The 25,369-nt window shown below is 33.2% G+C and overlaps 5 protein-coding genes across 5 annotated transcripts; 3 read left to right on the top strand and 2 right to left on the bottom strand.

Annotated features, from left to right (window-relative positions):
* Positions 1 to 1,182: 1,182 nt before the first annotated feature.
* LOC108480126 (nuclear intron maturase 2, mitochondrial) lies at positions 1,183 to 5,259 on the bottom strand. The gene is made up of 2 exons (XM_017783007.2): positions 2,816 to 5,259; positions 1,183 to 1,455 (listed from the first exon to the last, which is right to left on the bottom strand). Exons 1-2 carry the CDS (start codon positions 4,987 to 4,989, stop codon positions 1,416 to 1,418), a joined length of 2,214 nt encoding a protein of 737 aa, XP_017638496.1. The 5' UTR covers positions 4,990 to 5,259; the 3' UTR covers positions 1,183 to 1,415.
* LOC108480127 (putative invertase inhibitor) lies at positions 1,365 to 2,027 on the top strand. The gene has a single exon (XM_017783008.2). It carries the CDS (start codon positions 1,365 to 1,367, stop codon positions 1,899 to 1,901), a length of 537 nt encoding a protein of 178 aa, XP_017638497.1. The 3' UTR covers positions 1,902 to 2,027.
* A 1,173-nt stretch (positions 5,260 to 6,432) lies between the features above and the next one.
* LOC108480704 (transcription factor MAMYB) lies at positions 6,433 to 7,623 on the top strand. Its single transcript, XM_017783781.2, has one exon. It carries the CDS (start codon positions 6,493 to 6,495, stop codon positions 7,417 to 7,419), a length of 927 nt encoding a protein of 308 aa, XP_017639270.1. The 5' UTR covers positions 6,433 to 6,492; the 3' UTR covers positions 7,420 to 7,623.
* Positions 7,624 to 8,437: 814 nt separating this feature from the next.
* LOC108482081 (vacuolar protein sorting-associated protein 55 homolog) lies at positions 8,438 to 11,412 on the bottom strand. Its single transcript, XM_017785188.2, has 5 exons — positions 11,239 to 11,412; positions 10,660 to 10,790; positions 10,078 to 10,117; positions 8,885 to 8,969; positions 8,438 to 8,798 (listed from the first exon to the last, which is right to left on the bottom strand). The coding sequence occupies exons 2-5, from the start codon at positions 10,756 to 10,758 to the stop codon at positions 8,606 to 8,608; spliced, it is 417 nt and encodes a 138-aa protein (XP_017640677.1). The 5' UTR covers positions 10,759 to 10,790; positions 11,239 to 11,412; the 3' UTR covers positions 8,438 to 8,605.
* A 996-nt stretch (positions 11,413 to 12,408) lies between these two features.
* Positions 12,409 to 19,428, top strand: LOC108480577 (probable methyltransferase PMT2). Its single transcript, XM_053025714.1, is given in 15 exon segments — positions 12,409 to 12,813; positions 13,671 to 13,798; positions 13,877 to 13,948; positions 14,062 to 14,207; positions 14,288 to 14,402; positions 14,488 to 14,568; positions 14,938 to 15,075; positions 15,225 to 15,312; positions 15,518 to 15,631; positions 17,049 to 17,086; positions 17,339 to 17,785; positions 17,787 to 18,216; positions 18,219 to 18,258; positions 18,768 to 18,845; positions 18,930 to 19,428. Coding segments are annotated over 15 exon segments (2,409 nt in total). The 5' UTR covers positions 12,409 to 12,566; the 3' UTR covers positions 19,177 to 19,428.
* The last annotated feature ends 5,941 nt before the right edge of the window (positions 19,429 to 25,369 follow it).

The raw sequence follows: 25,369 nt of genomic DNA, 5'->3' as shown, positions 1-25,369 counted from the left end.
TAATTATTTTATAATTTATATTTTTTAAAAAAACATTATTCATTTAAATTATATATCTATATTTATTTAAGTCTTTTTATATGCTTATATCTAAACTTTACAATTAGGTCTATATTGACACCTGAACTTTTTTTTGGTCCACTTTAGTCATTGAACTTGAATTTTGTCAATATTTGATGAAGCAATTAGTGTTACTAGAATACGATCGGATTGAATGGATCGGGAATTGATTGATATAACCGTTCGAACAAAAGCGTTGAATCGATTAACTTGGAAATTACTTTAAATTGGTAAAAATAAAAAAAAAAGTGGGACAAAAATTGATAATTGAAAAGGGTGAGCCAGTTTATTTTATTTTATTTTTATATTTTTATAAAGTTTAATTATTTATTTAGTTGTTGTTGATTCGAAAGTTGAACCAATTGAACTAATTGAATTAAGAATTGATGGCTTAACCTGTTCAATCGCCATCTAATTATTAAAATACTGAATATGAAACTCTAAAATTGTACCACATCCTCAATTGAAAATTTATACAAATGGCAAAATAGACAAAAAGTTGTCAAGCTTAGGGACCAAAAATCATATTATCCCTTTTATATAAAATCAAGAAAAAAAATACATGCTTATGATAGAATTTTAAGACACCAAATATTCACGATTCCAACTTTATTATTTCAACCGAAGTAGTATTTTATTTTTATATCAATTCTTAATAAATATATTGCACAATTATTTTCACCCACTTTCCGAGTATGCCTATATACATGTATATGTAAACGAGAGATCCAATATCTCCATCATATCAATCGTATAAAAATTACAAAAGGTGTAAAATAATACAATTGAATTGGTAAAATATTAATGTATAAAATTACAAAAATGTGTAAAATTATTTTAGTTTTATACTAATGTAAATGAATCAAGACCAGTAAATATAACCGGATATCACATGATATGATATTAATTAAAGTATTTAATGATAAAATTAAAAGAAAATTTTGCATTTAAAGTATTTACTTATACGAAATCCCAAAAATAATAATGCATTAATTATAATTCTTTTACTATATATATATTTTAACAATTATATTATTCATATTACTGAAAATGGAGACCAACCTTAAATACAGATAGATTGCTTGCCAAATTAGCCTTAAAATATGAAATTGCTCATAGCCATTCTTTTAACTGACCAATCTTTAAAAAAACAATGCAAGAATCCCAACAGAAAGCTACAATATGATACGTTACTTGTATCCCTTACTATATGAAAATTTCCATTCATATAAATTCTCAACATCACCACATCCATTTTCATTTCAACACACACATACACACATACATATATATAAACACCAAATATGAAGAAATCCCACCTTTTTTCTCTTGTTTTCTTCTACCTTCTGCTTGTTTCAGTGAGCTGTGATGTTATCCATGATTCTTGTGACAAAGCTGCAAAGGGTGATCCCAATATCAAGTTTGACTTTTGTGTATCAAGTTTTGAAGGGAACCCCAAAGCTAAAACGGCTACCGGGGTTGCAGATTTGGTTAAAGTAGCCATAGAAACAAGCATGGCTAATGCGACGAGCACTGGTTTGATAATATCTAAGCTTTTGGATAACAAAACCCTTGATACATATGCAAGGAATTGCTTAGAAGATTGCTCTGAGCTTTATTCAGGTGCAGGGTCTAGTATACAAAGTGGTGGGAAAGCTTTTGAAGGTAAAGATTATGGAACAGCTAATGCAGAAATAAGTTCAGCCATGGATGCACCGGATACTTGTGAAGAGCAGTTTAAAGAGAAGAAAGGGTATGTGTCACCATTGACAAAGGAAAACAACAATTTCTTTCAGCTACTTGCAATCGTAGTTTCATTCATGAATCTGGTACCAAAATGATGAACAATATACTAACATGATCCTCATATACTGAATGTCATATCAATAATTAAGCACAACTTGCCATCTTTGTTCTTGTATTTCCCTTTTGGGTATTTTCTTTTAATGAAAGAAAAAGGGTTTATATATTGTTTTTCTTCTTCTTTCTTGAGTTTCTTAACTCTTAAGTTGAAGATGCTTTTTAGGTGAATCTACTTAAGAGGTCCCTCTGTTATTGGGACTTGATCAAATTAGAAAAAGGCCAAGGGCAAGGGCAAAGCCAGAAAATTGCCGGGGGGGGGGGGGTTGCAATTTTACCATTATACTAACTTGAAATTCATAAACTTCAAATGGACTAAAAGGCATATTTACCATTTTTTGGGAGGGCTACGCCCTTGAATAAGGCCAAATCGGAACAGAGTTAACATTTTTAAAGTTTTTATGGTTTTGTTGAACAGCAATTGAAAAAAATAAATAAATTTCAAGATATTTTTTATATAGTAAATGTTAACTCTGCTACAATTTGAACTTATTTTATTCTTTTTAATAGTACAAGGACTAAATTGATCCATTTAATAATAGACTAATTTGATCTAGTTCTTATAATATAGGGACTTTCTAAGTACTTTAACCATGCTTTTTATAACTAGATTGATAACTCTATGTTGCTATGATACTCACACTTGAATTCGAGTAATGGATATGTTCAAAAGACACCAATAGTTGGATGCATGCAACTTGCATGTATTGTGATACCAACAAAGAAAAGTGATCATATTCAAATCATATGCATCTTTGGAGAAGATAAACTTGTCAAAAGATCCACCATTTCAATATATTTGATAAGCATGTGTATATATGAATAAAACCAATACATATTCCACTAACAAAGGAACTCAAAAAAGTATTTTTAATCACTGGTTATAAAATCTTACATTTGTGAAGCATGAAGCCTTTCTTCGGATTCCTCTTGTTCCTTGTTCTTCGGATCATCGTTCTCACGATTTGAGCTCGACAACAAACCAGCACTTTTTACTAGGGAAAGTTGATCCATCACAATTGCATTTCTTTTGTAATTCCATACTAGCATCGATATGTAGTCCTGCGGTGAAACAAGTCCCTGCTCTTGAATGCAACCTTTTTGCTCTTCCAGAGTTTTTGGATCGTCGAGCCTTATATATTCAATTAATGCCTTCTCATGATCAGGCCTCCAATTGCTAGGGAAAGGCGTATAATCAGTCTCGGGAATCAGAGACATCCTTGTATACTGAAGGCCATCAATTGACTCAGCAAGACCCATTCTTAGTAGATTCTGGTACTCAGGTGACTGTCCTTTCCTCTCCTTCAAAGGACGACTCAGATTTCTTGCACCAATTTTATAAACCTTTGCTCGTGAACGAAGCTTGTACTTTGCAGCATAGAGCTTTGCTAGGGAACCCCTAATGATATAGGAACAAAAATTAACAACTTTTTTCCGGTTGTCGGCATATCTATACCACTCCACCATTGTTGACAAGAACTTGTTCATTTGAGCATTGGTGTGAGCTTGAGTTGCATGGAACATTCTAAAACATGGTTGTGGGTCTGGTTCCCTATCACCCTTAAGAAAGTTTAACTTCCTAAATTGCTTGATGCATTGTTTCAAGCTCGCCGTGACAGATAAAAGGGTCCCAACACCTTTCTCACTAATAATCTTACCACCGGTTGCCGTGTACCGAAGAGTTGGATATACCACTCTCCGACAAAGTACATGGTCGAGAAACATAATACCTTTGGTTATGTGTTCAACCGGGAGGCTCTCATTATCAAGCTTGATCATATATTTCTGATCACAAAACTCGATTAACTGTTTTCTCAGCGTCGCTGCATCTGCTCTTGGTCCACGGATACCAATCAAAATATGACCTCCATACCGTATATAATCCATCTTCCGTGTCTTATCCGGTCCACTTGTTGGTACAAATTCTGGCCAAGATGTATTCCCTTGTTCTGCTTCTCCTTCAGGACTATTCCATATAACATCACTCTTTGATGGACGATAAAAATCCTTAATCTTACCTTCCATCCACCGGTCCAATTCATCAAGACATATATTAGCCAATAGTGGGCTAAGAATTCCACAATGCCCCCATGAAGGAAGTTTCTCTGCCTCCTCGGGTGCAAAACCAAAAAATGTCTCCAACCAATAAGGATCAGGTTTCGGTTCATCCTCAGCCAACACTTTCTTCTTCTGATACTTCCTCTTTGTCTTTTTCTTCTTTTCCATCCCATCAATGGGACTCGTTATTACCGGTGTAACTAATGCAAGCTTGATTAAATCAATAACCTTCTTATCCCTCACATCCCTCATCAAAGCACTTATCACCAACCCCACTTTCAATCCATCTAAAATTGGACTTAAATCGCCTTTTATATACCATAAATAACCGGCAAAATTTCTCCTAATCACCCTCAATACTGTATGAGCATTCCTCCCAGGCCTAAACGCAAATGACTTCTGTGAGAAGCGGGCCTCATATATTGGCTCTAAAATCATAAGCAAAACCTCCTGCACTAACTTATCTTGAAACGGAGCAGGTTGCGTAGTCGTTAAAATCGCCTTAATCTTCCTCTTCGATAAAGATTCGTAATCCGTCTTATCTTTAGGTGATTTTATAAAGAACTCTAACCTAGCACCCCACTTAAACCTATTATCAAGAACAGCATTTCTCAAAGCTAACAAATCTTCCAACGCGGACCTAGTGATTGAACTACGAGGCACATACGATCCTATTTCATCAGCACAAACTTTCTGATAAGCCAACACCCATAATTCGAATCTACGAAGGTACGAGATCAAATTGGAAACCAACCTATCAGGTTCTCTAAAATTCTCAACCCACATTTGAGAACAAACCGATACACCATCTTCTTTCATTAGGTTCATAGGGTCATCGGGATCCGGCACACGCCGGTGCACCGGAGTAAACGAAAACAATCGAAACAAAGCAAACCCATTTGTTCCACGGGCAAAGGGATTCAATTGGGAGTAAAGTTGGGTGGCTTGGGTAGGGATAATACTGGGACTTTTTAGAACTTGAAAGGTGAAAACTGTGATTCTTCGATGCATTTGGGGATTATGAACTAAACTACTACAAATTCATGCCATTTCTTGGATTTAATAACTAAATAACTATTAACCCTAAATTTGAAGGTACAAATCGAAATGAAAAATGAAACTGATACTACAAAAAGAAAAATCCTTACTTGAAATAATTGAAGAACCCTAAAACAAAACCCATCCTTTTTTTCCTCTCCTGGCAGCTAAAGGCGCTTTGAAATTGAGTAAACCCTTGCTAAACCCTGGCTGGCTTTTCTTTGGATATTTCCTTACCGATAGTGCCCCTTGCTTTTTTCTGTAATTACATTTGTCTACCCCTTGGGCCTTGCTTGGAAAAATGGTTAAATTCTATAAAAGGTCCTTGTATTTGTGTATCTTTCAGATTCAATCTTTTTACTATTCCAAACGTATATTTTCAATTTTACAACCCAACTTTTTGGGTTAATTTGATATGATTTGTTTTCAACGTGTAATGATATGACACATGCATCTTGATTTATTTATAATTAAATAAATTTATTTAATTTGATATAATTTAATCTATTTATTTTATAATATTATCAATATGTATAAATCAATATTACTATTAAATATAACATAAAATTTTATTATTATTTAGTCACAATTCCGTAAAATTTAATCAATTATATTTAACTAATAATAAATATACAGATTAATATTTTAAAAGTAACAATTAAAGATATTATCAATTTAGATATATTAATTAATAATATTATAAAAATAAAACACTCAAATAACCAAAGCATATTAAAATCAATCTTATTTATGAAGCATCTTCAATGGATCACCTTGGCACGACTGCTATATTAATTAATATTAATATTTTTCTCTAATTTAAGATATTTTTCTTAAGGGTTATATTACATTTTACTTTATTTATTAAAAATGACTAAATTAATCTCTGCATGTTAGATTAAAGAGCAAACTGGTTGTCTATATTAAAAATTTCATCAAATTCTAATGTTAAAAAATTAACGTAACTGACAAAATATCTAAACAATTACACGCAATGTACCATATATACATTATACTAATGCACAGAGACTAGTTTTTGATAATAAAAATTAGCACAATTTTTTAACAAAATGATCAGTTTATTTATTAATTTGATGTACAAAGATCAATTTACTCATGTTTATACTAGGAAAGGTAAAGTATAATCTAACTTAGAGAAAGTATCAGTGAGCTGGTAGAGAGATCTAACCTTAAAATATAAAATTTCACGACCCTTTACAATTTGAAACGTATTTTAATTTTCAAAAAATATATAATTTAATTTTGATCTCTAAATTTTTTTTGGTTTCGACTCTGATGTTACTTTTAGTAATATTTTTAACTGATTTTAAATAATTTGCTCAAAAATCAATTAATTTTTTTTCGGTTCGGGTAAAATTGTTAAAAAAAAGAAAAGAAAAGGATATAAATAGAGAAAGTCGTTACCTTTCTTCCATTTAACCATCGTCATCCCTTTATTTTCTCTGTGAAAAAATCATGGAGTTTTTGGACGAAGACGCTAGACCCAGATTCCTCTTCCAATCAAAGCCTCAATCTTCTTCTTCCTCCGAGCGACCCTCCCCACAAAAACCCTCAAAACCATTCCTTTTCATTTCCCTTTCAATCTCTTCCATTATCCTCTCCCTTGCCCTCTTCTCCATTGAATCCGAACCCTTCAAATCTCTCCTCTTTTGGCTCTCTTTCTCCCTTTTCCTCGGCCCATTCGCCCCTCCTTCCCTCACCGGCGGTGACATCCGTGTCGGCGTTGGCCCCACCATCCCTGATCCCATCGAACAAGACCCACAACCCGAGACTGAATCTAAGAAAAAATCATCTCAAAAACGTTCAAAGCCTGATAAAATCGATGAACCAATTGGAAATCCTGGGGAGTTAGCTGGAAACGGAAATGGGTTTTCAGATTCAAAGGTGAAAAGCAAAGAGTCGAAGAAAAAAGAAGATCTGGGGAGCAATTTCGATGGGGAAGGTAAGGAATGGAGTGAAACTGAAATTGAGATTTTGAAGAAACAAATGGTGAAAAACCCAGTGGGGAAACCAGGTAGATGGGAAGCTATAGCTTCAGCATTTAAAGGGAAATATAAAACAGATAGTGTGATTAAAAAAGCAAAGGAGCTAGGTGAGAAAAAAATAGATGATAGTGATTCATATGCTCAGTTTTTGAAGAATAGGAAACCAGTTGATACGAGGATCAATGATGAAAATGAAGCAGTGATAAAGGCTAATTGGAATTCAGGGGAAGATATTGCTTTACTCAATGCTTTGAAAACTTTTCCTAAAGATGTAACAATGAGATGGGAAAAGATTTCTGCTGCTGTACCTGGGAAATCAAAAGCTGCTTGTATGAAAAGAGTTGCTGAACTGAAAAAGGATTTTAGGAGCTCTAAAGCTAGTAATGGTGGGAATTAAAATAGGGTTTTGGAGCTTTTTTTTTTGAAGAATTTTTGGAGGTAAATTGAATGTTTCTGCTAATTATATTCATGTTATTGAGAGAATTTATATTTCACTTGCATGTATTTTATATGGGATTTTAATTTCATTGGTGAATGTGTTATAAGGCTTTAAGCTTTTCACTATTATATGAAAATTAATTTATGGCATTAGCTTTTGGTATTTGGAAATGTGTCAATTTGATTTCTGTCTTCAGTTCTATTGGCATTGTGTTATGATTATAGAGATAAAAGCTCTCGTCCTTACATGAAAGAATAAATTGATCTTTCAATTTCTGATTATTTTTTTTACTATGAATTTTTAACAAAAATAATAATTTACTGATTAAAGATGTAATGATTAATTTGCTATTTTTAGAAAAGATAAAATATAATCTAATTTCTAATATAAGTACTTTCATGGTATTTTTACCAAATATAGATTATCATTTATATGCCATACAAGATCATTAATGAATTGCTGAGCTTTAGCTCAGTTTGCATTGTTTTCAATTCAACAATTAAAAAGATGTGTGTTCAAGTGTTTAAGCATGAACTATACTTTGATTTAAGGGTTTGAAGTATAACCCTCAAAAAGCTCGCAAATCCAACCATAGGTTTTCTCTCGGTTCATTGGCTACTTGAAATCCCCAACCCTAAAACTATCAAAGCCCAACGACACCCCAAAACAGTTATGGGAATATCACGGTGTTCAAGTTCGAGCAGATAAGATAACCGTAGTCAGATTCTGCCTTTTGTCCGATGAGCTCGGTGACTTGAAACCTCAAACCTGAACACTACCAAAACCCAACGACACCCCAGAACAAGCTCTGGGAATGTCACAGGCTTCAAGTTCGGGCAGATAAGATAACCGTAGCCAGATTCTGCCCCACGTCCTGCGAGCTAGAGCTTTGTCCATATAAAGATTACTTTATAGAGATGATTGTAATTCTAGGAACTCAAACTAGGTTTTCTTAAAGACAACAAGCATATATATATAGAGGATCAAGAATAAAGTGGGTTTCTCATTTTTTTTGGTGTAATAAATGTTCAAAGACAATAATGGCACACATTATACAAAGAACAAACATGAATGAAGCTTGTCAAAACAGGAAAAGGTATAGCATCCTATGAACAAATTTTTACAGTGCTTTCAACATGATTTTTCAGAAGAAACTGTAATCATCATCATTGTTCATTCGAATATAAAACATTATGGCCAGTACAAAAACGAAAAATGATGAAAGTTCCATTGCCAATGCGCCCCAACTGATAACTCCGGCATGTTTTAAGATAGCTGGTATAGCAATGCTTCCTATTGCAGAAGCTCCGGCCAAGAACTTTGTTGCATTCACCCAACTGTTACATGTGTTTGTTGCAAATAACAATAGCGACAACAAGCTAACCGGAAAAGAGGATAAAAATCTTAGGGTAAAAGAAGTTACCTGTTGCCAGATTCAGATAAAAGGGAATAACCGTCAGAGCCAGCAAAGAACATCAATGGCATTGGAAGAAGAACATACATTATTACTGCAAAGCATTGCAGCATGTCAGCATATGCTTAAATGAAGTAATATGATCAACCACTTGAAGATTGACATGAAAATCCCTGCTTATACACACACCCTTGCACATAACTGGTCAAATTCAAGTTTTGGTCCCTTTATTATGCTCAAATTTCAGATTTAATCCATAGACTTTTTTCCTATGGAGTACAACTGCAATCATATCAATTGACAATGACAAAGATATTACATCCGAACCACTCACAAGCAAAATCAAACATGACAAAGCACAAACCGGACATAACCTACTCGAACCAGAATAAATCTGGGCAGGACCACACGTGGTGTAATTTAAGCCAGAATAAATCTAGACAACGCCTACACATAATTTACACAAGGTGGTACTTGAACCCGGGCAAGGTTTGGGCCTCAGCTTTTGTCATCTATGCCAACTGCCAAGGCCTCATTGCCATGGACTTTAATTTGGCATAATTTGGTCCATTTAATTTTATAATGTCGTCAGTTAATCCGAAGAGCTAACAACGTTAACATTGCTGGTTAAAATACTTATTTGGATCTTTTCTTAAAAGCATCCCTTCTAACTCATCATTCATATGAATTTTTTGACTGGAAGGAGTGCTTTTAAGAAAAATCCATGTCAACATTTTAACCAAAATAGTTAACAATATCAACTATTTGGACTAAATTAATAATAATATGAAAGTAGAGTCAAATTATTCTAAATTAAAGTATAGGGACTGAGTCCAGATTTCAGTAGAGGGACAAAAACCATAATTTGACCACATAAACATCGTCTCTATCATGCATTTAAGCAATAAACCAATGAGCACTGTGAAATTTTAACAAATTACAGGGTAAAGTCACACAACAAGAAAGAAATTAACCTGAAAGAACTGTGTGGATGATAGATTTCTACATGCATAATGCATGTTATACATTACTTCATAGATTGAAAAACAAGCATCAATCATGGGCAACCATGGAAAAAAGTTACAAAGTCGAAATTTTAAAATCTTAAACTCGGAAAAAGAACAAAATTCATTTGAGCAAAACTAAATTTTCAATGACTAGTAACATAAAAGCATGATCATAAGCTTCACAAATTCACTTACCAGTCAACATCGGCCACCAATTATTGTACAAAGCACATGCCTAACACATTCATACACAAGGAATCAAATCAGAAGAAACATATATAAAACAATGCAAAAGGTAGTTAATAATTATTGAAGGGAGGTCGGACTCTCTCTTGAAAGAAGTCCTTGAACTGTCGTCCGCTTGGGAGCCTACGGACCCCTCAACAGAAGGTATTGTCCTCGTGTCGGGGTTTTTTCCCCAGCCTCCGCGGAGAGCTGCTGTACGGTTGGCGGAAGGGGGCGTCTTGGTTGACAGAGATACTACCTGCAAGCTCACGAAAAAGGTGTTTGTAATGGGAGTATGAATCCCCACAGGCACATTCTCCATAATAATTCACATGCTCAATACTAACACCTCTCCAGTGAGCTTGTAGGTCATATCTCCACTAACCGAGTCGCCTACTATGTGAACCATACAGCGGCTCTCCATGGAGACTGGGGACAATACCTTTCCTTGAGGGGTCCGTAGGCTCCCAAGCGGACAACACTTCGAGGACTTCTCCCAAAAGAAAGTCCGACACCTCCCCTCAACAATAATCAACAGATAAAACTGCTAACCAAGATTTGCAATATGATTCCGCCCGAAACTAAAATCGCCAAAACCACAAGTTTTCCGGTCTGTAAGCAGTTGTGTAAATAACCCGGTAAATCGGCCATAATTGAACTCGTCTCACCTCCTATAGAATTACCTGAAAATGTATGTATTATCAGCAGAAAATTCAAAAGCTACCAGCAAATTTAGAACCTAAAAAGAATGCTGATTATGGCATTTCTCCGTATACCCATCAAAGTTTTTTACCCATGAAGTTCATTTCATATATCAGTGTAAGTCCTTTTTTCATTTCTTAATACTTAAGAGCTTAAAGAAGTGGATTTTCTCATCTTACGTTAATTTCTTTTGAAGCCACACCCTTTACAAGATTTAAAAAAAAAAAAACTCCATTTGTTAAATTCCATTAAAACCCAAGAAAGGAAATATATATAAACATGAAACTTAAAATACCCAAAACCAGGAATCTACTATAAACCCCCAAAAAATTCACAATTTTCCAAAATTAGTTGATTAATGTAAAGGAGCAATGAAGTATGCAAATATAATGAATTCAGGGGAAAAAGGAATTAGATTGAATACTTTACCGGGAGTATATGATGAAAATTTGAGGGAAATTAGGGTTTTGATTGAATTCGATTCTGCAGTGTACCCATTAGGAATATCTTAGCAGAGAAATTGGATGGTTTTTCTTTAAAGCACCTACAGAACAGAGTAAACTAGTTTTGTGTTAACTTGATCACAGTTGTATAAAAAAGGCTAAATATACAGATTAGTCCCTAACACAAATTTTGGTCCAATGTGTAATGTAATACATGAAATTTTTTGTACATAAAATTTTTATAAATCACTAACACCATTATCAAATTAGCATTATTTTATATCGATATATTGCATATATAAATAACTATATTGATCCAATATACAAAAATAAATATATGTATTCATTTCTTTAAATGTATATAATTGAATCAAAATCAAAATTTTATATATATATATGAACTAAATTCAAGTTACATACATATAATTGCACTAAATTAAAATTCATGTTTCAAATTTGATATTTATTCCATTTTTCTTTCATTATTTTACACAATTAAAAATATAAAATATTTAAAAATGATATTCAATATCAAATTATAATAAAATAATAAATAATGAAATAATAAAATCATATATATAAGATAATAATATTAAATTATTAGGTTAAACTACATTCAATGTCACTAAACTATTAGTAAATATACGTTTTGGCTACTCAACTTCAAAAAGTTATAAAATAATCATCGAATTATTCAAAAAATTTCATTTAAGCCCCTTGACTGTTAAAATCGTTGTTATATGGTTTTCTTTGTTCGCACCGTCTACACCAATTAAAGGCTCTCATTGTCCTTCTCTTCTATAGTTCAGGTTTTTCATGAAACAACTTTAAATGGCATAAATTTGTGAACTAAAATCTAAATAAGTTTTTATTCGATCTCTAGTATTTATTGTCAGATCAACTTGGATCTAATGTATATTCTTATACTAGTCGATAAGTATTGATTCACTATACTGATCATCGAACCGTCGCTTGAACCTCGATAGCCGGAATTCTTTAAATAAAAAACTTAACAGCCTACTGGCTTAAACAAAATCTTTCAAATAATTCAATGACTTAAACGAAAACTTTTAAACAGTTTAGTGATCATTTTGTAACTTTTTAACTTTAAATAACAAAAATATAAAGTTAGTAATAGTTTAGTGATATTGGGTGTAATTTAACCAAAGTCAAATAAAGGAATTAGAGAGGCTTTGTTTTTCTTAGTTTCATTCATTCATTCCCTCCCTCTCTGTTTTTAGCAGTGAAAAATTTCAAAGGAAAAAATTAACATCATTTGATATCGATCTAACCTTCAGAAAAAGAAAAAAGAAAATGTCTTCAACACGCAAAAAGCGTCCAAAATCCAAGCATAATTCATATTCAAAAAATTCTTCATTGAACTCCATACTCGAACCACCCCAAAGCTTATTCCCTTCAAAAGGCGAGTTCTTGCGTCTCATTACCGTACTTGCAATCGCATCCGCTGTAGCTCTCTCCTGTAATTACTTCCTTACCTTCTTTACCTCCACCTCTAAACCCTTTTGTGATAGTAACTTAGACCCCATCGATTCATTCTCAGGTATAATTCTTTTATCCCCCCTTCTTTTCTGGGTGTTTCTTTGTTTTTGTTTAACTTTGCTTTCTGGGCATCTTTTATTATGATTTTGTACTCATCCTGTTTGTTTAGTTTGAGTTTTGTTTGTAGTTTTAGCTATGGGAACTTTTTATTGGGTTTATTGGTTGATATGAATTTGTGTGTAACTTGAGATTTTCAATTTTTTTTTGCTCATAATGTGTGAATCAATGTTCCTCTTGTATATTTCTTATATGATGGCAAAAGTCTTCGAAGTGTTGTTGCAGCTGGCCGGATCTTCAACAATGGCAGGTATTGTCTCTGGGTCGTCTTTGCTGAGACCTGTGTATGGTTCATGGATGGAGAGTGCCTCTAGGAAACGGGTTATACGCGGCACACGACTACTTACCATGGGTACGTGAACCATACACGCCCCTCGGTAGAGGCGGGAGACAAAATCTTGGCACAACCCGAGAACAATACCTACCATAATCTTTGAACTATTGTTACAGCTGGTCGGATCCTCATCAATGGCAGGTATAGTCTTTGGGTTGTCTTTGCCGAGAGCTGTGTATTGTTCATAGAGGGGGAGTGCCTCAAGGCAACGTTTCATGCGTGGGCACACAGCCACCCACCAAAGGGATGTAAACTGTACACGGCTCTCAGTAGGGGCGGGAGACAAAATCATGGCACAACTCAGGAACAATACCTATCATTGTTGGTGTCCGACTGGCTGCTCAGCGGACAACACTCTGAAGACTTCTCTCAAAGAAGTCAGCCCTCCTCAAACACTATGTAGTTTTAGTTTTAAATTTGCTGCTCCAAAGTGATAGATTCCAACTCACAAATGTGTATTGCTACAGATTCTTGTGAGCCTTGTCCAAGTAATGGGAAATGTTATGAAGGCAAATTGGAATGTATTTATGGTTATAGAAGACATGGAAAGCTGTGTATAGAAGACCGAGATATCGATGAAACAGCTAAGAAACTTGTGTGTTATTAATATCTTACTCATTTTAGAATATTATATGCAATTTTTTGTCTTCTGATTATCATTTATGTGTTACAGTCTGAATCTGTAGAAGCTGGCCTTTGTGAAGCTTATGCTCAAGTTTTGTGCTATGGGACTGGGACAGTTTGGGTATCTCATGATATTCGATTTCATATAATATCAGATGTATAATACAGGAAATTATGTATCCTAGAAACTGTAAATTACTGATGTCTATTGTTCTAAATATGTATATGTTTCAGGTTCGAGAAAATGATATTTGGAATGATTTAGACAGACACAAGTTGATGCAAAATGTTGGTTCAGACCATACCACATATGTGTATATGAAAAGAAGGGCAATGCAGACAATAGCTAAACTATTGGAGACAAGAGCAAATCTACATGGGTATGCTTATCAACGTTTCTTTTTTATGCTTCGGCATTTTGAGATATTTAATTTACATTTCTCTTGTTTTCTTTTTACAGGTTACATGAATTCAAGTGTCCAGATGCTCTGGCAGAGCATTACAAACCTTTGACCTGTCGTTTTCGTGAATTGGTCTCCAAGCATTCTCTTATTATCATGCTTATTTGTGCTGGGGTAGTCCCTTCTAAAAGCTATTCTTTGAATGCTTTAGTTATAGTATCAAAATTTTGAAAGTTGTTAACGATATTTAGCTTTATAGCTTATAGGGTGTGCAGTATTGTTCTTGAAAGTCCGTCAAAGAATGTATATTTCGGCTAGAGCTGAGGAGCTTTACAATCAGGTGCACAAATTTTTCTATGTACAGTTATAGTCAATTAACGGTTTATTTTCTGTACATGCTGCATGTCAGACTGTTTTGGATATGGTCTTTTGTATTTTGGTTTAATATGTTAATCAAAATTCTCGGCATTATTTTACCTAGTGCTCATGGACATTTTGCTGAGATAGATTCCAAATGGATGTAGTTAGATAACCGTCCTCATTGTTATATGTAGGAAATGATTGGTTAAAAACATTTCCCGCTTTCATCCCTAAATCTCGAGTTAAACCATTTTAATGTGATTCTGAAAAGTCAGGTGAAAAATGGTCTTGGATGCTTTTCATATAAACAAAGAGAAAAAAATTGGTAATGAAGTTTTCTACTTGTTAGGTCTGCAACATGCTCGAGGAGAATGCATTGGGGTCAAAGAATGTCGATGGTGAAGGTGAATCATGGGTTGTTGCCTCATGGTTACGAGATCATCTTCTTTTGCCTAGGGAAAGAAAGGATCCTCAGTTATGGAAAAAGGTGTTTTTTCTTACTTGATTTGATTTTATTTTTCCATATTGAAGTTTGAACTGCCGGTAGATTGTAGACTTGTAGTCAAGTAATCTGTAAGGTTTTAAGAAACAATTACTTCTTTAATGTTGATATCAGCTTTCAACTTTTCTTTTCAGGTTGAGGAATTAGTACAGGATGATTCTCGAGTAGATCGTTACCCCAAGCTCGTTAAGGGTGAATCAAAAGTGGTGTGGGAATGGCAAGGTTCGAAAATTTTTATTTGAGAAGCTTCAAAATTGCCAAAACTCATGTCTGTTGTCATTTTATGTTTAACTGTTAGTCGGAGGAGCTTCTTGAGAACAATAAACCTACCATCTGATATTTTACTTGATGCTAGCTCAGTGTTGGTACTAGCATCTTTGGAGTGACTTTTTCTGATCCTAACACATTCTTTTTAATTTCTTTGTAGTTGAAGGTTCTTTGAGCTCTTCGGGGAGGAGAAAAAAGGGGGAGGGAATCGAACTAAAATCAAATGAAGGCATCAACACAAACATAAACCAATCCAGCCGCACATTGAAGACTGGTGCGCTTTTAGCACATATTGTCCATTATGCTTCATGTTCTCTTTTCAATTTGGTTTCATATTTGTCTAATGTGGTAAAAGTACCATAGAGACTCTTTTACTAAGAGTCGGATTGTATTTTGCCTCTACTAAAAAAATGAGCAAATTAGTCCTGTATGTTAAATTAAAGAGTAAACTGGTCCTATTAAAAGATTGATTCATTTCTACCGTTAAAAACTGGCTTTTGTACGTCAACATGATGTACACGTGGCACACCACGTGTTACTATCTGGTTATTGTGTCAGCTATGCCAGTTTTTAACAGTAGAAATAGATGGAATTTTTAACAAAAATGATTAGTTTACTCTTTGATCTAACATATAAAGACAAATTTGCCTATTTTTTGAGTAAATGGAGGCAAAATGCAATCTAATTCGTACTGGGGCTTTCACGGTACTTTTAACATCTAATGTATATATATACACAACCAAAATGTTCATTGCAGAACCTAAAACATTGATCTTTTGACATGGGAATGTCCTGGAAAAATGATTAGAACAGCCTCTTTTGAACCCCTATGGTCTGAAAAAACAAGTCTAGAGCCTGGCAAAGCAGAAGCCTTTGATGACATTCATTATAGCTTTTAAGAACAGGGTTTTTGGCAGAGTAATCAAAGGTCTAAAAGACAATGATAAACCATTTGACAGTGGATCTACAAGCATTGGGAGATTGTGTCCCTTAGCAGCAGCTGCAGACCCACCAGGCTTTTGTAATTGTAAACCATTGAACAGTATGCAGCATACATAGCATAGCTTTTTTTGGCTCATCTGATGCATCATAACAACAAATAGGCATATCCAAATCAAGGGATTTTGGTGTGTTCTTGTCTATGTTGTAATCTATTTCTCTTCCCTTTCATTCTTGTTTTAGACACTCAAAATCAGAGATATTGAGTCTATAGTTAAAGATTGGAATTTTTTTTTCTCATTTCAGTCAATAAATTTCTTTTTTGTTTTTTCTGTCTCAAACCTAAGCACGCATCCACCTAAACTATACCATACAGGCACAATCTGTGGAGATTGGGATTGTGGTGAATATCCGCGACCAATAGGCCAAAATTGGTCAAATGCTAAGGTTAAAATAAATTTCTGATTTAAATGGATTTCATGGTGGCGGGATTAGTAATAATCAAATCTAAAAATTTCGTGGGCTTGGCAAAAGCAAGTCCATCTCTAAAACCCCAAAATTTGACCACCAGATTAATAGTGTGATCAATGAAACAATATGAGCCAACGACCCAATTTCGTCTAGAGTTAAATTCCTTTTTATAATATATTAGTGTCTGTATTTGTGCAATGCACAGATCTATAAAATATTGTAAAAAATAAGTGAATTTTTTTAATTAATTATAATTGATGCCTCAGTCATCCTGATTGTAGATGGTCCTGTCCGAACAGCATTGGACACCGGCTGCGGGGTATGTTTTTACGCATTTGCTTTCTTTTGGGGTCGGAGTTGAGGGCTAGATAGTTGTTTAGTCATTTTCAATGCAGCTCGCTTGTTAGTATCATTTTCTCTGTTTATCTTGTGCCGATCCTGAGCTTATGATAGAATACATGTTGTCTTGGTTTTATATATAGTGTTTGTGTGTCATGAACCTTCATTCTCTTATATTCTATCGTCTGTCTCCATCGTATTACCCTTAATAATAGAACCGATGATAATGTAGGTAGCAAGTTGGGGTGCTTATATGCTGAAGAGAAACATTCTGGCTATGTCATTTGCGCCTTGGGATAATCACGAAGCACAAGTGCAGTTTGCACTGGAACGACGTGTGCCTGCCGTTATTGGTGTTCTTGGATCATCTAGAGCATTGGATATGCCTCGACGTTCTCGGTGCCTAGTACCGTGGACTTCAAATGGTAAGTGGTAATTATCTAGAAGGATGTTGAGCTTCAAAACAATCCGGAAATTGATGAGCTTTCTACATGTGTACTTGTTTAAATGGAAGTCGACAGAACTGGGTTCGATTAATTGGAAGACCTACTATAAAACTTGGAAACGATCTAAGGAAGATCTCAACGCGGAACAGAGAAAGATGGAAGAGTTAGCTGAACTTGTTTGTTGGGAGAAAAAATACGAGAAGGGATATATTGCTATTTGGCGAAAAAGAGTTTAACTATAAATCTTGTCGTAGGAAGTCTATCAATATGTGTAAACCGAGGACGCAGAAGATGATGCATGGTGAGTTTAGTATTGTCATTGTAATTCTTTCATATTTGGCATTTAGGTACACGAAAATGGAAACGTGCATAACCCCGTTCCCTAAGGTTAGTAGCGCGAGCAAAGTGGCGTGCGGGAAGTTGGAGAAGTTCCCTGCTAGGCCTTTTGCTGTTCCTTCTTGGATAACCGAAGGACTTGTTGAATCTTACCAAGAAGACAATAAACTTTCGAAGAAACACGTGAACGCTTACAGATGGATAGATAAATTGATCGGTACTACGAGATATAGAAATGTGATGGACATGAATGCAGGCCTCGGAGGATTTGCAGCAACACCCGAATCACCGAAACAGTGGGTGATGGATGTCGTGCCCACAATTGCTAAGATGTTTACGAGAGAGGTCTAATCGGAATATATCATGACTGGTATGGCTCTTAGTAAATTTTCTCTAAAACTCAACAAACATGCATGTTGATACTGTAGAGGGTAAAAGTACCATAGATGTTCCTATATTAGGAGTCGGATTGTATTTTACCGTCTCTATTAGAAAAATAGACAGATTTGTTCTTATAGATTAGATTAAAAAATAAATTAGACATTCTGTTAAAAATTTCATCCATCTATTTGTACTGTTAAAAACTAGTCCTTCACATGTATCTCATATTGATGTACAGGAGCATAGTAGAAATGAATAAAATTTTTAATAGAAAGAACCGATTTGTTCTTTGATTTAACGTATAATGATTAATTTACTTATTTTTTAAGTAAAGGAAACAAAATACAATTTAATTCATAATATAATGACCTCCATATACTTTTACCTACGGTAGAGCTAGTGACCTTTTAAGGGCATTGGAATATTACTAGTAAAAACTTCGATAATGAACCCTCACAAATTCTTTTAATGACATTTTTGGTTTCTCGTTTGTTAAAGGTGTGAAGGTTTCTCAACATACTCGGGAATATATGACCTTATTCATGCTAATGGTGTTTTTAGCTTGTACGAAAACAAGTAAGTCGGCTTTAATCATCTTCCATGAAAGTGTTCCATTATCTATCTCTGAACAAGTTTATACATAAATAATTATACATATAGGTGTAAATTTGAAGACATGCTTTTGGAAATGGACCAGACTTTGCGGTCTTAAGGTGCTGTAATCTTCCGGGACGATGTCGATGTTATAAACAAGGTTAGCTCAATTGCTAAAGGCATGAGATGGGATATAAAGATGGTGGATGATGCAGATGAAGGTGGTCCCCTTGTAACAGAGAAAATACTAGTTGCGGTTAAACAATACTGGGTCGGTAGCAACGGAGGAAACAGTACTGTCAATGACGAATAAACCGTTTCAACAAGTTATATTATTTATTTCGAAGGAAATTACAAAATCCAGACCAAGATATCAACCGGTGATTAAGGTGGGAAAGTGACTCAGAGCTTTGGTTAAAGGGATGTGGTTTTAGATTGAATTAGTATAATATAACACTCAAATTTTGAAGATGATATTATTGAGAAGGTAATTATAAACCTTAAACAGAAGCTGAAAAATGAGTATGAAAAATGAATATGAAAAATATTATGATGCTATCCAAAAGCAAAATATAATGGTTGGCCCGCTTGGTGGCTAACAACTGATTGATTCATAAGCAAAAATGGATTATCTCAGGTGCCATTTGGTGAATGGTAGGTCACTTTCATTTTCTATGGTTGCACCATGGCTATGGTAGGGGTAGGCCATTTCATGTCTAGGTAAAAAAGTTTTCAGAAGTTTCTCAATTTCCATTTTAAGTAAATTGATTTTTTTAAAGAATAAAAGTATTAATTTAAAAAATGAGTAATTAAATATAATAAATTACATTATTTATATTTTTCGTCAATTGAATATAATTTTAATTGATATAATTATAAATTTAGCATTTTAAATTTACACATTCGATAATTTTGCCTTGATTTAACAATTTTAATCGCCAACATTTATGCAAATGTATAAATATTGAGGATAAATTTGTTGATTTTTTAAAATTAAAACCAAATTGACAAAATATATGAACATCGAAAACTAAATTTGTTATTATACCAATAAAATTTATGTATAATTGATGAAGACATTAACATTGTTATTAATTGTTTTAGTTACTCTCTTTAAAATTGACAGAAATTAAATTATTTGAAATTTTTGAGATCGATCAAATTACTCAATTTCAAAATAAATTCAATTTTCTAATGCATTCCATATTTATAACCCTTCTAATAATATCTACATTCGTAACTTTGATATCTTTTAATTAAAATTTTAAATTTAAATTTTGTAAATAAAAAAAAACGAAAATGACAAAGTTTCTCTCTTATTTAATGGTTTAACTTAATTTGACCCCAAATTTTTGTTGAAATCCAAAAATAATCATCGAAAAAAAAAACCCTCTTTAATCTTAGACAAGACATTGAAATTTTGGATAGTTTTGTTTAAACATGTTTGTCCCTTGTGGCCAGCTAATCTAGCTAGGTTCACCGGTATCCAATGACCCACGGCAACAGACCAAATGGCCTACATATTGTGGTGAATTTAGGTCGTCAAAGGCTTTTGATGATTACCACTATGGGTAAATGCTAAAATTAGAGCCAAACTTTTTAGGAATTGTTTAAATCGTTTTTGTTTGAGTATTTTTATATATGTTTAATTTTATATAATTATCTTGAAATATTTGACTTTTTATATAAATAACTCGTAAAAAGTTCGATATTAGTTTAAGTATTTAGCCATAAATTTTCTATTTTTACTTTCATTGTGTATCTTAATTTTTTTTCACTCACCCCGTCAAATTTAATGAACCTTAAAGCTCTTACTAATTTGATACAATGAATTAGGTCAATATTTCTCGATGATCAATTCGGTAATTAGTAGCAGATATGGCCTTAACCCCTTCAATTAAATAGAACAATGTCAATTTTAATCTCTCTCAATTATGAAGTATTCATTTTAAACATTTTTAAAATGTCTCAAATCTCAATATCGAATTTTTAACTTTTCCCAATAAGCAATGATCCTCTCTTAACTCTAATAAACTTGTCAAAGCAATATAGCCACAAATTCGAACATAACTAATAAAACGGATATAAAAATAAAAAAATTAAAAATAACATATAAAATATCATCTTTTATATATAACAAAATCAACTTGATAAATAAGGTTGGATAATTACAACATTTATATAACTTATTCTATTTAGAATTTACCTGTAATTATTTTAAATCTAATTAGTTTGATTCAATGCCGAAAAATATAAACATCTAATTTCTTTATGTTTATTTTACGATTCATATTGGAGATTTGTGGTTGTTCTTTTTAATAATGTTGTTTATAAAATTTAAAGTTCTCTAATCCGAAGTGCAATGTATCTTACTCGTTGAGCGTTTGGAAATATAAATAGTTCTCTTATAATAGAAAATACTTTAATTTGATATAATTTTACCTATACTCGTTTTACAGTGTTGATGTATACTTTTTTTTAAAATTACATATTAACCGAATGCTTCAAACAATTTAATCCAATAAACTTACACTTTAAGATTTTTTTTAAATCTAATAAAATTTAAATTATACCAAATTAAAATAAAAGATTAAATCGTAAATTTTTGTATATATAAGGACCAAAACTATAAATTTTCAACCGCGACATTCTGTCTATATCAAACTATCAATAATTTTTAAATGTCTCTATTTTTCTAGAAAAACAAATTCAAATTTTACGAAACATTCGAAAATTTAAAACATATCAATGTCAGAAAAACATATATTCTAATTACGTTTTTATAAAAATCACAACAAAATTTTTTTAAATTTAAAAGTCTATGTCTAATATCATTAATAATATTTTTTTAAAATTCGTTGATGTAAAATTTTAAATATTTTTTTATACAAGTTAAGCCTCGTGTAGAATTTTTTACTCGATCTCAGCTTGATCCAAATCGGTATGAACTTTATTTTTACTATTGTTTTAGCAACATTTGTTTGTTAAATTGTAACATTTTGTATTACTTTTTTATATTTGTTTTAATATTTTTAGTATATGGTTTTACAATTCTTTTATATGAAAGAATAATCTAATTTTTTTAATACGGACAAGTCGGGTCGAACTCGAGTTTAACATTTTTAATTTAAGTCAAGCTTAGAAAGAATTTTAGGCTTATTTTTCAAGCAGAGTCAAACCTAAACCTAAAAAGCATACTTAAAAAATTACATCAAATCGACCTGAATCCATAATCAGGTCTAATCAAATAAAGCTCAGATTAAATTAAGACCCGAAATGAATGAGACTCTTAAAAAGAAGAGCAAAATTACTCCAAAATTGTTTTTTTAATATTTTTTAATCTGTTCAATCGATTCCAAATTTAAAAATTGTTCCCAACGACCCACTTAAAAAGTCGTTGTCGAAACCATTTTTTTGAAAACGGGAAATCGACTTTTGGAAACGAAAAGTTGAGAGTCTCCGCCAATCGTTTTTAATAGGGTGTGATTGGATCACCTCAAAACACGGTCGTTTTTAATAAATAAATAAATTTTTCAAAACGACGATTTTGGTCTGCGAAAATAGAAAATCGGTTCGGGAGTCAGTTACGTACAAGGAAGGATTAGCACCCTCGACACACCCAAAATTGGTACTTGATTGATTTTTTAGTATCTTAATGTCGAAAATTAAAGATTTGGACAGAGTTCAAAACGCGATCCTCCTTTTATTGGCTTTTAAAACATTTAGGTAAGTTAAATGTGCATTAAAGACCATCTCACCTCAAGGTAAAACATTACATCCAGTACGTTAGGACACAACATTTTTTACCCTCAATTGTGAGCTTGCCTTTAAAACGTGCCTTTTAGCCTTAAGAGGATATTCGAATATTCAAAACAAACAAAGAAAGCGAAACCCAGTACGTTAGGGCACGATTCTTCGAATTCTTTAAATACCAAACATTGCCTTTATTTTGAAAATTTTTTAGAGTGAACTGGTAAGAGGATATTCGAATATTCAAGACAAACAAAGAAAGCGAAACCCAGTACGTTAGGGCACGATTCTTCGAATTTTTTAAATACCGAACATTGCCTTTATTTTGAAAAATTTTGAGAGAAGATCAATGGATAAATGAATTAAGGACATAGATTTTTTTTAAAAATGATGATAATAGACAACATGAAAATAATAATATGAGAATAATGCTAACCATATATAAATAATAAAAATAATAATAATAGTAATTAATAGAAATAATTAATAAAACAACAGTAATAATAAATACAATAATGTAATAAACATTGTGCTAATAGTATTAATAATAATATTAAAAACATGATGATAATAACAAAAAGTATGTTGACGATAACATTAAATATGGGGAATAATAGTAAAAAAAAAATTAGAATAACAATGTTAAATTAGTAATAGTGAGAAATAGTAAATAATAATTTGATATAAAAATGATAACCGATAATAAACAATAGTATAAAAAATAATATAATAAGTCTATGTATAATAGAAATTTATATTTAAAATAATTAACTTCGCTTAAAAATATATATATATTTACATAATAAATATATAATAATAAATAAATAATATAATAATATGAAACATAACTCAAATTAATTAAATTAATAAAAATAAAAGATATATATAAAATAATGAGAATAAAGCTCAAATTAATTAATTTAACAGTAAAATAACAAAAATAAAAAAAGGGTTAAATTGAATTAAAAATGAAAACTTTGGGGCTAAATCAGAAAGGAAATAAAATTAGAGGTAAACTCCCTCTCTTTTCCCTTCTTTCGTTTGTGTAAAGAAAAAAATGTGAACGCCAAAGTAAACAAAATTGAATAATATAAAAAGTTACCTTAAAAATCTGATTTGTATTCTCTTTGATTTCGTTTGTGTATTCTCTAAAAAAATTCCTCTCCCATTACAATAGTTTTTCCATGGCTTTTATAGCCAAATTTTACAACTTATAACAAGTAGGGTGATGGAGTTAGCGGGGGTGATGGAGGTAGTGGATGGTTTAGTAGGGTGTGGGGGTGATGGAGGTAGTGGATGGTTTAGTAGGGTAATGGAGTTAGTGGTCGGTTTAGTGGGGTGTTTAATTTGGGCTGGTTTGATTGGGCCCGGGTAGAAATTTGGTCCTACAGTTGCCCCTCTTTGCTCATTGTCGTGTAACGAGAATAGAGCAAAGATTTTAGAAGGGCCAAATTTGTCTGGGCTGGCTGAGTCTTGTCTTCATTGCCGCAACCCACCGCACCTTATTGCTTCAAAACGCTCCGTTGCTGCTTCACAAAGATGTGATCTGCTGTAATTTGATCTGTTTTACTCCCGCCAAGAAAGATAAGATCTGGTATGTTTAGCCTGCCCACTCTCGCCGGTGAAGATAAGGCTAGTGGTGAAATCGCTCCATTGCCGATACATGGAGATAAGATTCATCAAAATTTGATCTGCTTTGCTCCTTTCGTGAAGATAAGATCTAGTATATAGCCTGCTCCACTCCCTTTCGGTGAAGATAAGGCTAGTGGTGAAATCGCTCCATTGCCGATACATGGAGATAAGATTCACCAAAACTTGATCTGCTTCGCTCGCCTTTCGTGAAGATAAGAACTAGTATTTAGCCTGCTCCACCTCGCTTTCGGTGAAGATAAGGTTGGTGGTGAAATCGCTCCATTGCCGATACATGGAGATAAGACTTGCCAAAATTTGATCTGCTTCACTCATGCTCAGCGAAGATAAGATCTAGTATTTAGCCCGCTCACTCCTCGCCATCGAAGATAAGGTGGTGGTCAAGTCCGTCCATTGCCGATATATGGAGATAAGACTTGCCAAAATTTGATCTGCTTCACTCCTGCTCAGTGAAGATAAGATCTAGTATGTTTAGCCTGCTCCACTCTTACTCAGTAAAGATAAGGCTGGTGGCAGGGATCTGCTCCATTGCCGATACATGGAGATAAGACTTGCCAAATTTTGATCTGCTTCACTTCTGCTCAGTGAAGATAAGATCTAGTATGTTTAGTCTGCTCCACTCCTGCTCAGTGAAGATAAGGCTGGTGATTGGAATTTGCTCCATCGTCGGTATGTGGAGATAAGATTCGCCAAAATTTGATCTGCTTCGCTCCTGCTCAGCGAAGATAAGATCTGTCAAAATTTGATCTATTCCACTCTTGCTAGTGGGATAAGATCTACTATATTTAACCTGTTCCACTCCTGGCCAGTGGGATAAGGCTTGCCAAAATCTATAATTTTAATCAATCTTGCTACACTGTCCACTGGGGAATCCATCTGTAGAAGTGATTTCCTGTGGTTTATGCTTATGCTAAATGATTAGGATGCTATGATCAACATGAATCAAATGCCCCTAACTAAATGTATTATGAATGACATTTGTACGAATGCAGAATGTCATGAAAATAATCCCATTTTAATGCTTGGGCTACCATTACTCACTGTCTGTTAAGGCTATCGCTTCACTGACATGAGTCTTTCTTGTTCAACTGCTACTTTCCGATAGA

This window comes from Gossypium arboreum, chromosome 1 (assembly GCF_025698485.1).
Source record: "Gossypium arboreum isolate Shixiya-1 chromosome 1, ASM2569848v2, whole genome shotgun sequence".
In the NCBI taxonomy this organism is placed as follows: domain Eukaryota; kingdom Viridiplantae; phylum Streptophyta; class Magnoliopsida; order Malvales; family Malvaceae; genus Gossypium; species Gossypium arboreum.
The sequence above is the reverse complement of the archived record's forward strand: the minus strand, read 5'-3'. Positions and strand labels throughout refer to the sequence as shown.